General features: G+C 44.7%; 1 protein-coding gene across 1 annotated transcript in view; it reads left to right on the plus strand.

Moving 5' to 3' along the window:
• GALNT10 (polypeptide N-acetylgalactosaminyltransferase 10) overlaps positions 1 to 15,827 on the plus strand; it is a gene marked incomplete at its 5' end in the record, with an annotated part of 170,428 nt that overhangs the window by 74,095 nt on the left and 80,506 nt on the right. The window contains 2 exons of the mRNA XM_005870605.2: positions 4,891 to 4,993; positions 7,551 to 7,689. Coding sequence (XP_005870667.1) covers positions 4,891 to 4,993; positions 7,551 to 7,689 — 242 coding nt within the window. The remainder of the gene's footprint in view (positions 1 to 4,890; positions 4,994 to 7,550; positions 7,690 to 15,827) is intronic.

Genomic DNA, 15,827 nt, shown 5'->3' on the forward strand with positions numbered 1-15,827 from the left:
AAATAGGTTGCCTCTGCAGGGCTCACAGTTTTATTACTAGATTTGCATCCCTTTCCTAGTCCCCCAAACATGGCCATCGCAAACATCGTGTCACAACCTTTCTCTGAAAAGAACGTATTTATAGTAGCAGTCCTTTATTGGGAGGGCCTAACTTTGTGCCAGACACCAAGCTAGATGCTTTGTGGAGATTAATTCAGTTCATCCACCCAACAACCCGCAGATCATTCTGTTAGTTTCCCCTATTTTTTGGTCCAGGAAACTGAGGTCCATCTGCCCAGGAAGTAAAACCTAGGCTTTTCCGACTCTGGAACCAGAATGTGCTGAGTCATTAGACTACCTGTCACATCGATGAGCAAGCATTCATTCATTCACTCATTCCACTGAGGGCCTAAGGTGAGTCAGGTATCAGCCTAGGAGAGTACAGTGACATGCACTTGCCTGCAAGAAGCTCACAGTCTATCTCAGGGAGAGAACAGCCAGATCTGGTTTGGTGTGGGGGGCTGACAAGCTAAGGGATTTAGGACAAGTCTGATTTAGTCTGAGATTTTGTATCTGTAAAATAAAGCAGCTGGATTTAGACAAGTGTTTTTCCACTTTTATTGTGAATCAGACTCATATGGGGAATAGGTTTAAAAACACATCATCCTGGCTTCCTATCACCAGATACTTTGATTTAATAGGTTCAGTGTGGGGCCCAGGAATTTACATCTCTAATGCGGTCTCCCAAGACTAAGGTGAGCCAGGTATCAGCCTAGGAGAGCACAGTGACATGCACTTGCCTGCAAGAAGCTCACAGTCTATCTCAGGGAGAGAACAGCCAGATCTGGTTTGGTTTGGGGGCTGACAAGCTAAGGGATTTAGGACAAGTCTGTCCTACTCTGTTAGTCTCAGATTTTGTATCTGTAAAATAAAGCAGCTGGATTTAGACAAGTGTTTTTCCACCTTTATTGTGAATCAGACTCATATGGGGAATAGGTTTAAAAACACATCATCTTGGCTTCCCATCGCCAGATACTTTGATTTAATAGGTTCAGTGTGGGGCCCAGGAATTTACATCTATAATGCGGTCTCCCAAGAGCCACCCTTTGAGAGAAACTGATCTGGCTATAAACTCCGTGCCTACGTGAAATCTGTGTTGTCTTGCCTGTACTCCCAGTGCCTAGCATAGTGCCTGGTACTGAGTGGTTCTCAGTAAACATTTGGTGATAGTTTGGATGATCTATGAGCTTTCCACGGATGAACCTCAGAGACTCTTAAACCACCTGAAATTGACAGCAAATTTTATTAAGGTTTGTGGATAGGGCCCTTTGGGCTCCGAATGCTCTGTTTTCTCCTACCAACAGCTCAGACCTATTATTGGACTATTTTAAACCCATATAGTAAAATTTGAGTCCTATATCAAGGTGATTTGGTGAGAACATGTCAATTTAGTTTCTTAAAACCCTAAAAGAGTTGCTATCCACATTCTGTGTGTAAATTCTGAAAGTGCTCAGGAGATACGGTTTGTGATTTTTCTCAGTTCATCTAAAAGTATCCTTTGGGCAGGTAGTGCTATCTCCATTTTCCAGGTAGGAAAATTGAGGTGCCCGTGACTCCTGTAGCTTGTCCAAGGTCATATTGCAAGGGTTCTCTCCACTGAAAACTAGCCCGGGAGTCCACAGACTCTTCTCCTCTTGCCTGCTGGTGTGGCCTTGGGTAAGTAGTATGGCTTCTTTGGGCCTCAGTTCCCCCATCTGCAAGATGAGGAAGGAAGGGCTAATTGTCTCTGAGCAGCTGCTTAGCTAGGATATTAGAGGACCCTCTACTGCTACATGTTTAGACATGCAGAACCTCCCTGTGTCAGCAAGCTCTAAGGTCTCTTACTTTAGGGATGATGGGAGGACTCATGATACCACCTAAGCAGCACAGATCTTCTCTGCAGATCATCCCAGAGGGACATACATCTTTAAGGCAAAGACAGTGGAGATGGTAGAAGCCGTGGGTGTGAAACTTCTAGAATTTGGGGACCTTATTCTCTACCCCGTCAGTTCAGCAATTCACTGCTCATCCTGAGAACAAGATTTAAGGAGTTTGCTTCTGTGAGGTCACAACTGTGAGATTCAACCCTGTGTCCCATTCCCAGCCGTGTGGGAAGACTTTCACACAAGAGGATACAGAGGAAACTGTGCCCTTCATGGAACCTTAGACTCTTAAAATGTCCTTTAAAGGTCACGTAAGTGTGCTTCATGGGCCAGCACCATCAGCATCACTGGGGAGCTTGTTAGAAATGCAGAATCGCAGGCCGCCCCCCCCCACCTCCGGAAACAGATCCTGCATTGAACAAGATCCCCACGGGATTCTGCTGCACATAAAATGTGAGCAGCACTAGCCTAACCAGCCCTTGATTTCCTCCTTCACGCCCTGATGAACAGTTGAGCAGCCTATTCCTGGCCTCTTCTGACATCTTCCAAAAGGCCCTGTTTCATCCTAGCACTGATCCAACCCTTGGAATTTCTTCTCTATCCTAAACCAGCCCCTCATTCATTCCATAACTTCTGCTATTAGCTCCAGGTGGTGCGGGTGCTGCTGTGCCAGAGACCACACTTTGAGAATCACTTCAAATTGGTACCTTCCGTTAAGGCTTTTGCAGAGCCTCTTGGGTTCCCCCAGTGACCTAAAGTAACAACCGAAGTTCCAGTCTTTGGGTAGCAGAAAGTGGAAAAGGCCTTGGGAAGGAGGGCTGGAGAAAAACTGCTAAATAGCTCACGATCGATCAGTTGTGACATTGTGACATATTTATTTGGGCAGGTCCCTGACCCACCCCAAGGCTCAGTTTCCCTGTCTGCGAAACATGGAGGTGGCCCTAGCTCAGTTTCCAAGTATATGTATTTGTTCACTTGTCTGGAGATTTGGTTGTCAATTTTGTTTTTAGCAGAGGACCATTTTAAAATGAAATCCCACCCGGATCCTGAGTACGGAAAACAGAGATGCATTGCTGGTCTGATTGGTCTGACTGACGGAGGGACAAGCTCCTGCCCTCAGCCCCCTCTCCCCCAGGCAGCACTGAGGCATTCAGATGTAGCTCCGCACAGTTGAAATCCACCGAAGGCTGAACTTTCAGCTCAGCCTCTGCGGTTTCTGTGAACCCCGAGAACTGTTTGCGGGCCCGTGGCCTCTGTTTTCTTTTCTTTCCGTCCCTGACCAAGACATCCGGCACGCCAGCTTTCAGAATTTTCTTCTTGCAACTCAGAGAGGCCTGTAGGAGGGACTACAACGGATTGTTATTATCATTAAAGCTGTTGTAAGGATATTGCACTGTTGTAGACAATCTGCTAACTCAAGAATCAGCCAGGGGACTTAATAAACAGGCATGTGGACTGTTTTATCCCGGTGGCTTCTTTCTACGGCTGACGTTCCGGCACACCACACATTCAGGGCCTTTGTAGTTAATTACATAGGAAATAGGACTATTGGATTCTGCGTGTCACAGTGGCAAGGATTGTCGTGCGGGAATTTTAACGGGCAAGGTGATGTGGAAAGCCAATCTCATCCAAGGGAACACGGAAGATACCTAAGCAGTGTTACCTTGGGAAGGTCTGAGTCTTTAGACTTCTCCATGGGCGTGGGAAAGCATCTGGCCCCTTCAGGTGACCCCAGGCACTGGCATGCAGCCTCGTTTAATTAGGGGAACTGATTCTAATGGGCCCAGAGCAGTGGTCAGCAAACTGCGGCTCGCGAGCCACACGCGGCTCTTTGGCTCCTTGAGTATGGCTCTTCCACAAAATACCGACTTCTGCGCATGGGCCACGAAGTTTCCATCGCACCGTACATGTGTGCCCACACGTGGTATTTTGTGGAAGAGCCACACTCAAGGGCCAAAGAGCCGCATGTGGCTCGCGAGCCGCAGTTTGCCGACCACTGGCCCAGAGGATGGGCTCATCTCCCCAGACGCATAATAAACAGCTTCAGAGCCAGGCCCGTGGGAGCTGCTCTCTGGGGGCTGTTGCATCGTCCTGTTTCCTTTCAGCATTCAACTGTTTGTTCACACATTCCACACAGTCGCCCAATGTTCACCCTCCTTGTGACTTTAGAAATGAACACGGCCAGGCCTAGTTCTGCAACTCTACCACCCCTGGGAGTCTGTGCCCCGGCCGTTTGCCCTGCCTGCCCCTCGTTTCTGCCTCTCTGAAGCTCAGCCCAAACACCTTCGTGTCACGAAACCTTCTCCAGTTCTCCCAGGTGGAGGTGAACTCCTGTAGCACTTTCTGCCGGCCTGTCATCTGAGGGCCACCTGCCCTGCCCCATCCGTGAGGTAGCCACCAGCCACCTGTGGCTGTGGAGCACTTGCAAGGGGCCTGAATCGAGATGAACACGAGTGTAAAATACACACTGGATTGTGAAGACTTAGTACAAAACAAAAACAAAAGTAAAGTATCTCAATGAATTTTTTACATTGCGTGGTGAAATATTTTACATAGAGTATATTGGGGTAAATAAGATATAGTATCAAAACTAACTTCCCCTGTTTCTTTTTCTTCCCAATGTGAATACTAGAAAATGTAAAGTTGCAAATGTGGCTCACATTTGTGGCTCGTGTTGTTGTTATATTTCTCTTGGCAGCGCCACACGTACTGCTTTTTCTCAAGTGAAAGGAATGTTTGTCCATCTGGGTTTTTCTCCTGCTGGTTTCTGACTTCTAAGAGGGTGGACACTGTGCCTCTCATCGTCCTGACCTTTGTGTACCTGGGTGGCACTAACAGAGGTATACCAAGGGGGTTAATAAATGAACAATTGACAGACATTCAATCAATACGAAAAGCTCCCTTGGGCAGTGTAATTTCTGGGTCTCTGTTATTAAACTTATTTTCCCTTTTTCTTTTTCACAGTTTTTGTCTTTTTCTTTTTTTTAAGGGATCACACAATCAGCAAAAGAAGATATTTTTCTTGGGAGATGGACAAAAGCTGAAGGACTGGCACGACAAAGAAGCCATCAGAAGGGATGCTCAGCGTGTAGGTACGGAGAGAGGTACCGTCCACGGGCAGGCCTGTGGAGAGGGTATGCATGTGAGCTTGCGTGTGCGTGTGCATGTGTGTATGCGTGTTTAATGGGGTGTCTGGACCTCCTGTCAATTCCTCTCCATCTGCCACCCACCACCCTCCCTTCCCCTGATTCTGGAATCCTCTCTTCACCTGTGAGCTGGCCCCGTCCTTTCTCCACTCACATCACCAGATCCACTGCTTTCAGGAATTTGCCTTGCCACCTTTATTGAGTGATAAAAAATGTCTCCCCCTTAAGAGATGTTTTACCACTAAAATGAGGAGCAGTAATAATAAGAGCCAACATTTATGAATATTTACAGTGAGCACGGCTCACGCTCCATACAGCACATTTTCTCGGTGAATCCCCACATCAACCTTTATGGCCCATTGGATGAAAAGGGACCTGTAGTTCAGAGAGGTGGGGTCATCTGCCCACCGGCACACAGTGAGAAAGAGGCAGGCTTGGAATTTGAACCCAGGTCTGGAGGGCAGAGACGACCCCTACCAGCCCTACAGCCACGAGGCTGAATGAATTTATTGGGCTTCACCTAACATCTTCTTTGGCTAATTCGTCTTCGGAGCAGTTTCTGTACCAGCTGGGGAGTTGGGGAGGGAAGTTATGTGGAGGGTTGTTTGTAGAGAGCCTGGACTAGGAGTCAGGAGGGCAGCTCTGACACCCCTTTCAGCCATGTGACCATCAGGAAAAGTCCATAATCCTTGAGCTCAGCTTCCCCATCTGTGACTGGAGCTCATGCTTCCTGCCTCGACAAGCTCAGGGTATTGGTACGAAGTAGCTTTACACTGGAAAACACTGTAGAAATATAAGTGATTGGTATTTTATTCATTTTTATCTCAGTTAAAGGCACCCACTATTGATTTTTTTAAAAGTACATTATGACAAAACCAGATTACAACAGGCTTTGAATAAAGCTGAAATGATAACTGAAATTCAGGGAAATCTAAAGACGCGACATGCATTTTTCCGTGTGCCAGTAATTTAGAATGAAGAGTTAGGGTAGGGGAGGGCTGCTTAAATTAAAAAAGGAGATATCTGAAAGGAGCCGATTTTCCAGACAATTGTACCAGAGTTATTAGCACACCGGCCTAACTAGCAAGAAAGGAGTAAGCCCTGGAGAAACCATTCAGAATAATAATGACCAGTGCTAATGGTACCAAGCATCTTGCCCTGCATTACCTCCTTAATCATCACACTGAACCTTCTTATCCCAATTAATACAAAGGCGACAACCAAGACATAGACAGGCGAAAGGCATGTCCAGGGTGACAGAGCTGGAGTAGCAGGGCTGGACTTCAGCTTCCACCCTGCCCGCTCCAGTGCCTAAATATGAGTTGCTCCACATCCTGCCTTCCTGAGGCTCCCGCCCCGAGAGCGCTGCTTCTGCTGCATCTGAGTCCCTTGTGGAACCCGTCCCGGGCACTGGCCCACTGTGTTTTACCTGGAGCATCATACAGACAGGGGAGTCCTCTCCCTCGTCTGGCAGGATTGGAGTAGCCACAGTCCTTGGGCTCCACCTCTTAGCTTGCACCTCCCCATCAAGCTCATGTTGTCCACATTCACTTTACAAACTGCATGGGACGATGCTCAGAGCATAAGCGCCAGAAGATGAGGTCCTGTCTGACCAGCCGATCTTACTGCCATTCCTTCAGGGCCCTCGGCAATGTCGGATTCTTGGGCTGTTCCTGCAGGCTCGGTGTGGACATTCCCACTTCCCATCCGCATCCTGGGAACCCTGAGGACAATTTCCTGGAGCATCAGGAGCGACTTTTCCTAGCTGGATTGTGCAGAGAAAAGAAAGAATCTCACTTTATCCAACCAAGTCTGCAGCTCACATCAACACTTTCCAAGCAGTCCTGCCCGAGCCTGGGCAGACCTTAATTTGCTTGCTGGCTTTAAAAAACTCAAAAGCATCTTGTATCATTTGTGGCAATTTTGACTTACATATAAAGTTTGCCCTGCCTGGAGAATAACCATAACATTTCCTCACATTTATATAGTGTTTTATAGTTTACAAAAAGCTCTCACCTACACAGCATCTATTGGACTCTTACCAGGCTGTGGGTACCAGAGCCAGTCAGCTGCGGTCAGAGAGGTGGTGTGACTGACCCAGGATTGATCAGCTCATATGTGGACCTGGTCTTCCTCTGGGCGATTAGACCCTCCCGATCAGGGATATTTGGGGCTCCTGGCAGAGTGGAGGGAGCATAGGCTTTGGAACCCACAGAACTGGCTTATAGCCTTTCTGAGTCCTCGTTTATCCATCCATAGGCTGAGGGCTCATGTTCACCCACATGCTTCCTGTGGAGATTACATGAGGACAAGCTCTATAAAGTGTGTGACTCGGCCGTGACTGAATGCTCACTCCCCTCCCCTCTGTACACTTCCCCCTGCAAAATCTGCTCGGACACTCTGTATCCAGCACCCGATTTCATCTTTGTGGTTAAATCATATTCTTCATCCTTCTTCCCCACGCCATTCAATTAGCAACATTGACTTTGCTCTTTGCTCCCAGGAAATGGAGAACAAGGAAGACCGTACCCCATGACGGATGCTGAGAGAGTGGATCAGGCGTACCGAGAAAATGGATTTAACATCTACATCAGCGATAAGATCTCCCTGAATCGCTCTCTCCCTGATATTCGGCACCCGAAGTAAGTGTAACGTCTCTTATCCGCTGGGATGGAAGGAGTTTGCCCTCGGCTCTTGTTGAGAATTAAAGAAGCAGGTACACGAAGCGCTGCTGGAGGAGAGTCCCTCCTGTTACACGGGGCTTTGTGGGAAGGTTCGTGTGGTCGATGCTTCTAGAATGTAGAGCAACTGTGGCAGAGGGATGATGATGTCTCCCTAAAAGAACTGGTCACCTTTCTGTGTTCAGACGGTGGGAACAGGGAACCTCTGCATTTCCTTTGGACTCTGGCCCATGGGGAAGTTCAGACCTCAATTAGAAGACAATTGCAATGACAGTTTCAGCCTTTACTCTCCACTTTCTGTGTGTGGTGTTTCTTATTTTTAATCTTTATTTTAGCTCTCCTGTGTATATTTATGTCTTGTTATAAGCTACCTCAAATCATTTGAGAGGGGACATATGTAATGATTATAAAGGTAACTGTGACTCCCAGCCGGCATGGCTCAGTGGTTGAGCATCGACCTAGGAACCAGGAAATCACAGTTCGATTCCTGGTCAGGACACATGCCTGGATTGTAGGCTTGATCCCCGGTGTGGGGATCCCAGGAGGCAGCTGATCGATGACTCTCATCATTGATGTTTCTATCTCTCTCTCCTGCCTTCCTCACTGACCGGGAATAGAACTGTAACCTCCTGGTTCATAGGTTGACGCTAAACCACTGAGCCTCACCGGGCTGGGCTTAAAGTCATAATTCATATAAGGCCACAGGTGAATAAGGACTGAGCCAGGTATTGGGCTCCAGTCCACCAAAAAACTATCCTCTAGACTGGAAGCCATCTGCCTCCCGGGCATTTTCAGTAGGGTTACTGTGGCGGTCGTGTGATTTTCTAGTAGAGCTATTGTCCTGAAACTGGTGTGCATTAGTCGTCTGGAGGGCTGTAAGAACACAGAATATTGAGCTTCACTCCTGTAATTCCTGAATCGTTAGATTTGGGTTGAGGCCTAAGAACTGGCATTACAAATAAGCGCCCACAGGATGTTCATGCAGCAGAGTTGGGTCCACACTGTGGGGACCACTGCAAGGAGATTTCACGCTGGCTTCTACACGAAGATAGTTCTGAGTATCACTGGAGCATAAAGGGTTCTGTTCAGAGACTAAAAAGTAGAGCCCAGGAAAAGATAATAACGGCTAACTTATAAGGTTCTTACTGTATGCCAGGCATCATTCTAAGCCAGTGGTTCCCAAAGCAGTGACTCCAGCATTACCCAGGAACTTGTCCGCATGCAGATTCTCAAATCCCAGCCCAGATCGACTGAATCCAAAGCTCTGGGGTGGGGCCCGGCACTCTGTGCTTTAACAAGCCTTCCAGATGATTCTGAGGCACACTTCAGGTTTAGAGCTGTGTTCTGGGCACTTTCAGTGCATCAACTTGGCCAAATTTTCCAAAAACTCAACAAGATAGGTACCTTTATTGTCACCATTTTACAGATGGGGAATGGAGGTACAAAAAGGTTAAATAATTTGCCTGAAATGACACAGCAGGTAAGGGCTGGTGCCAGAATTTGTATGCAGAAATTCTGACTCTGGAATCTGTGTCCTTAATCACCGAGCTATAAGGTCTCTCCACCTGTCAGAGCTCAATTGGTAGAATGCAATAATCAAGAATTAATCTTGGTAGCAGGTTCGGCTACTCACAAAATGCTTTCAGCCCCATTACACCCGCCAGTTCCTGCAACAGTGAGTTGGCCGTACTATTATCTCCACTTGGCAGGTGAGGAAACTCGCCTACAAAGTGCGCGCTTGCCCAGGATGGGGCCCTTTTCGTAAGGATTTCTCGTAGGGAGGGGAGGAAACGGGGGACCTCGGGCTGCTCCCCTGTGTGGTTTGCAATTTGTTTCATGGTCTTCCATGTCAAGCCTGAGAATTTTTTCATCCAAGTCTGAGAATATAGCTCAGATATTGCTAATGTGTCTGGATTCAGAACTGTGACCTGACTCTGAGGGTCAGAAACTCAATTTATGAGTTTAGCCCCTTGCAGAGTTTAGAATTCTGCACTAATATCATCTGTCCAGCTCTGGGAAAGAAGTTCATCTGGGAGGTTTATTCCCTCACCTCAGCTGTTCCGTGGTACTGTGGGCTCTCAACTCTGGCTGTGCCTAGGGTGTTTTTGAAAACATACAAAGGCCAGGACACCACTCTAAGCCACTGGGCTCTCAATCTCTGGGGATACAGCCTGCGTCTGTATTTTCTAAAACCTTTAAAAGCAATTCTTATGTGTAACCAGGGCTGAGAACTGGTACAAAGTAGAAATATTTTTAGAATGAGAGAGAGAAGCTGAGTGTGGTCACAGCTTTCATCCAGCCATTCATCTGTTCATCCAATAAATACAGAGTGGGGCAAACGTAGGTTTACAGTTGCTCGTATGGAAAATAACACAGTAATTAATAATACAACAATAAACTGTGTTTCACGTACTCACCACTGTAAACCTACTTTTGCCCCATCCTGTATATACTTAATGGTCTTCTGTGTGCCAGGCCCTGTGCTTGACACCAAGAACAAAGTGCTAAATGAGCCCTTATTACTGCTTTGTGCAAGGGGTGGGACAGGGGCATACGGAGCTCATTGCGCCACGGTGAGAAGACCAGTAACTGTGGTAGGCAGAGAGTGCTTGGAACCTCAGGGGACACCCCCACCGGGCTTTGCGGAACGGGGGAGAAACATTACAGATAGAGAACTGCCTGGGCAAGACAGTAAGCGTTCTTCAGCTTACGAATTACAAGGCTGAGTCTTTCCTGTTAGAAGTGGAGCCAGGATGAGGATCCAGCCCTTTGTCCCCCAGCGCAGTGCTCTTCCCTGACAGCCGAGAAAGAAAGACGGCTTCCTAACCTAGAGCTCCACGAACTGAAGAGAGAATTCAGGGGGGGTCTATAAACAGGAGAAAAACATGGCTTTCTTTTTTCATTGACCTCTAACTGAAATGTGGTGTTCCCTTCCGTTATGACTGCAGGCAACACAGCACCTGCGATGTCGTCACCACAAGAAATCATGTACTTTCTCATCACTTGACAGATAGCCCTGAAAGGTGGTGGGCACCCATCACTACTTTGAACGGAAGGTAGTTTCTAGAACTGCACTAGATCTTGTGGTTTCCTGTGTTCCTCAAGAAGCACATGTATTACTGTAGTTTACATTTTTTATTATTTTGATAACTATATTTCAGTCTAATTGGTTTCCTTTGCAGTCCTATATAGTTTATTTTGTGAATTATAAGCATTGCCCTCAGAAGTGTCCATACGTATTACCAGCCTGGCAGAGGGTCCAGGACAGAAGTAAGGCGAAGACCCTTGTTCTGGGTGGATGGGAACTGAGCTGCAACATGCCACAGGCTCCTCGGTTACCAGCCACCCACCCAGCCAGCATCCACATTACAGCAAAAGATGTCGCTAAACCCAGTGCTCCTGACACCCCCCTTTTTCAGAATCCCCAGTTGTGGAAGCTGACTTTTCAGAAATGAGTTGACAGATGTCTTGAAGAGCTTTTCTTTTTTTCTGGGGGAGGGGAGGGGACGGACTTTCCTGCTCTGTGACAGCAGAAATGTGTGAATAAATGAGAGCAGTTGGGCTGCTCATTCCCTCTGGTTTCTTTTCACTTAAACAACTTTCCCAGCAGGAGCTGGGGTTTATGTTTGCCTTTTATTCCTTCGAATTGAATTTTGGCAGCAGCATGTCAAGAACAGGGTCGAGGGGCTGTTTGTTTGTGCCAGCTGCACTGGCTTTCCCCAGAAGCCGCCCGGGAGAACGTGCAGCCACAGAGAATGGAAACTAGAAAGTTCGGCCTGTCTTGCTGGGCTTGCATGTGGGAGGCGGCCAGCTGGCTCTGAGCAGACCTGCCCTCTGCACCTCCTGCCCAGGGAGCAGAACAGAGGCTGGCTGGTGGGCTGGCCCACTTTCCCTGCTCCAGGGGGCTCTGTGGGCTGCGTGACAACCGCACATGGAGGCCCCTCGGGCACAGAGCTGATGGCAGTGGAGCCCCAGCTGCTGAAGTGACCCAGGCCTGAAGGTTCCTAAGCAGAGTTCTCTGTTGAGTGATCAGTTTCTCCCATGTGAAGACTGTCCACAGTGGGAATGAAAACAGCCTATAGTCCTGACTGCTTTCTCCAAATCCAGTCCATGGGTGTAGCTTCCAGAGATGAATGAACCTGAATGGAACCCGTTGCAATAAAAGGCCCAGGTCTACCAGATTCCTGGTTCCATGCTCCCTTTTGCTTTTCGCTTTTTGTTAAATTAACATGGTTAATTTATGGTGCGTGCTGAATTTCCTGAAAAGAACTTACAAGTTCATATTACTATAATAGGCTAGTAGTATTTATTGAGCACCTTTACATCCCCAACAGTTTACAAAAGCAACAATGGAGGGAGTTATAGCCTAAGTTTGACAAACGTGTATTAAATATATACTCTGGTTGGGGGGGTGAGGGGGAGTGACAATTTGAAAGAACAGAAAATTAAAGCCAACCACATTTGTAGTAGTAATAATAATATTAGTGCCCCAATGTGAATGTACACAGAGACATTAAAAATGCTCTTTAGGGGCCAAGCTGGAGTAACAGGGACCAGATTTACTCTCCTGCTTAAAACAACTGAAAATTTTTTTTAAAAGACTCTGGACACCAAGAAATGAAGGACAGTAATCCTAAAGGGACGGGAAACAAATGAGGACAGCAATAAATTGTCTGAGCTTATTGCCTCGAGAGAGTTTTCAAGCCACGATGCAGGGAGGGGGGACCCAGGTAGAGCCCCGAGGACTTCCTGAGTTCATCTGATGTTGCTGAGAGTCCAGGGAGACCACCGAGGCAAAGAGCTCACAGGACAGCATACTGAAGAGGAGAGAGCTGCACGGAGACTGAGCTACAAAGGTTCCCTGCGTACTCAGCAGATTACTGATGAACTCCTTCTTGTACAAAAGCTACCGAAGGCTGAGAAAGGGATCATCCAAGAGGATTATAGGGAGCAGTGCCTAGCTCTCATGCAGAGCCAAGAATAGTGCCTCTTCCCACCACTCAGACTAGGAAACCTTGTCATTTGTAAAAGAAAAAAAGCATAAATTATGACCCAGAAGGATCAAACTGTTTCTAAATAACTTAACTACATCCCAGGTCAAACCTCAAAACAAAAATATTCAGAATTAACCAGGGTAAATCTAACCAAAGATTATCAGGCATGCAAATAAATAGAGAAACATGGCTCATAATGAGGAATATACTCAAAACCAGCCCAGAGTTGACATAGATGTTAGAACTAGTAGAGGACACTAAAATAGTTACTATAATTGCATTTTATGTATTTAAAAAGTTAGAGACATGGAAGATAAGACCCAAAATGAACTTCTAGAAATGAAAGCAACAGTGTTGAAGTTGAAAAACACCGTAAATGGAAACAGTGTAGAACAGATATTGCAGGAGAAAAAGATTAGTGAACCTGAAGTTATAAGTAAAGAAACTACTTGAAACACAGGGAGAAAAAAATAATTTTAAAAAATGAAGAGTATTAATAAACTGTAAGAAGTTGAATATTCATATAATTGGAGTCCATAAGGAGACAAGGGAAATAATGGCCAAAAGTTTTTCAAATTGAATGACAACTATAAAACCACAGATCCAAGAAGCTCAGTGAAACTCAATCTCAAGAAACAAAAATAAAACAACACCAAGGCACATCATAATCAGATTAATGAAAATCACTGGTGAAGAGGAAAGATTTTAAAGTAGAGAAATAAAGCATATTACTGACAGAGGACCAAAAATAAGGATGATAGAATTTTCACTGGAAACAATGCAAGCAAGAACACTGTGTAGCAACATCTTTCAAGTACTAAGAGTAAAGTAAAAGCTCTGCTAACTTACAATTCTGTACCCCATGAAAATATCTTTCAAAAATAAAAGCAAAATAAATACTTGTCAGCCACAAAAAATGCTGAAAGAATTCATCACAACTGTCATGTACTATAAGAAATGTTAAAGGAAGTCCTTTCAGGGGGGGAAAAAAGGTACCAGGTGGAAATAGAAATCTTTATACACAAAGAATGAAGATCACTGGAAATAGTAACCATGTGGGTAAATATATACTATTTTTCTAATTGTTTAAATATTTTAAAAAGATATCTTACTCTGTAACCAAAAATAATAGCATATTGTTGAGTTTAAACGTAGTAAAAGTAAAATGTATCCCAATATAAAGATTAGAGGCGAGAAATGACAATATACTATTTTAAGGTTCTAGTACTACTTGTGAAGTGGTGAAGGTGGACTTTATAAGTTAAAAGCACTAAAATAGCAAAACAAAGAGTTACAGCTAATAAGCCAATGAAGGAGATAAAGTGGAGTCATGAAAAATAGTCAGTTAATCCAAAAGAAGGCAGAAAAGAGGAAAAGGGGAACACAGATCCAAAAGATTAAATCAAAAGCAAGTACCAAAATGATGGAATTTAACCCAACCACATTAATAATCATGTTAAATGTAAATGTTCTAATCATTTCTGTTAAAAGGCAAAGATTGTCAGAGTAGATAAGAAAACAAGATTCAGGTACATGCTGCCTGTGACAGACACACTTTTAGTATAAATATACAAATAAGTTATAAGTAAAAGGATAAAAGAGGTCTGTCTACCAAGCTAACACTAGTCAAACGAAAGCTAGAGTGACTGGCTATATGTTAATATCAGTCAAAGTAGATTTCAGAACGAAGACTATCACCAGGGATAAAGAAGGTAATTTCATAATAATAAAGGGATTATTCATACATGAAGCAAAAGCTCATAGAACTTCAAGGAGTTATAGACATAGCCACATATGACATTTCAGCACTCCTCTCTCTCTCAGTAATTCATAGAACAAGTAGACTGAAAATCAGCAAGGATATAGTAGACTTAAACAGTAGCACCATCAACTGGTGTGACCCAACTGATGTTTATAGAACACTCCACCCATTAACATCAGAACACACATTCTTTTCAAGTGCACAGGGAACATTTACCAAGATAGGCCATATTCTGGAACCAAGAAAACAAGTTTCTATAAATTTAAAAGGTTTCCAGTGATACCAAATATGTTCTCTGACCACAGTGGAATAAAATTTAGAAACCAGTAACAGACAGTCTCTTAAAATTTCTAAATGTTTGGAAACTATGTAACTAATTTATGAATAACAGATGGGTCAGAGAAGAAATCAAATGGAAAATTAGAAAGTATTTTGAACCAAATCATAGTGAAAAGAAAATAATATTAGAATTTGTGGATGTCACTAAAGCAATACTTATGGGGAAATTTGTAGGATTCAAGGCCTATATTAGATAAGAGTGGTCTCCAAATTGATGACACCAGTTTCTACTTTACAAAACTAGAAAAAGAAGAAGAAAGTAATCCAAAATAATAGAATAGACACTTTAAAGATCAAAACAGAGATCAATTAACTAGAGAATAGAAAACCAATAGAGAAAAATCAATAAAACCAAAAGCTGGTTCTTTGAGATGGTCAATTAAATTGATTAACTTCTAACCAGACTAATCGGCACAAAGTATTGATATTGAGAATCAGAGAGGTGACATAACTACAGATTCTGTAGCTATTAAGAAAATAATAAAGGAATATTCTTAACAACTTTATGCCTGTAAGTTCAACAACTTAGATGAAATGGCAAATTCTTTGAGAGACACAAACTAGCAAAGCTTACTCAAGAAGAAATGATTAACTTGAATAGCCCTGTGTCCAGCAAACAAATTGATATTGTAGTTAAGAACCTTCCCACAAAGATGGGCTCACTGGTGGGTTCTACCAAAAATTTGAGAAATAACATGCATTCTGTACACTCTTCCAGAAAATTGAAGAGGATGCCCTGCGGCCATCATGCTTGGCTTACAGAGCCCAGTAAGCCCGGAGGAGAGCAATGAGAAGCAGGGCTGGGGACATGTCTGGGGTGGTCATGGTGGGGTTTATCTTTTTACCAACGTGAGTAAGATGGGAGCCTCTGAGCAGAGAGCAATATGATTTGATTTTCATTTTCAAAGAATCACTTTGGTTGCTGTGTTAAGTGTAGGCTGACTGTAGGCGGCCAAGGGTGAAGGCAGGGGAAGAGTTAAGGAGTGTATTACAGCAATGCTGGT

Source organism: Myotis brandtii, unplaced genomic scaffold (assembly GCF_000412655.1).
Source record: "Myotis brandtii unplaced genomic scaffold, ASM41265v1 scaffold32, whole genome shotgun sequence".
Lineage (NCBI taxonomy): Eukaryota > Metazoa > Chordata > Mammalia > Chiroptera > Vespertilionidae > Myotis > Myotis brandtii.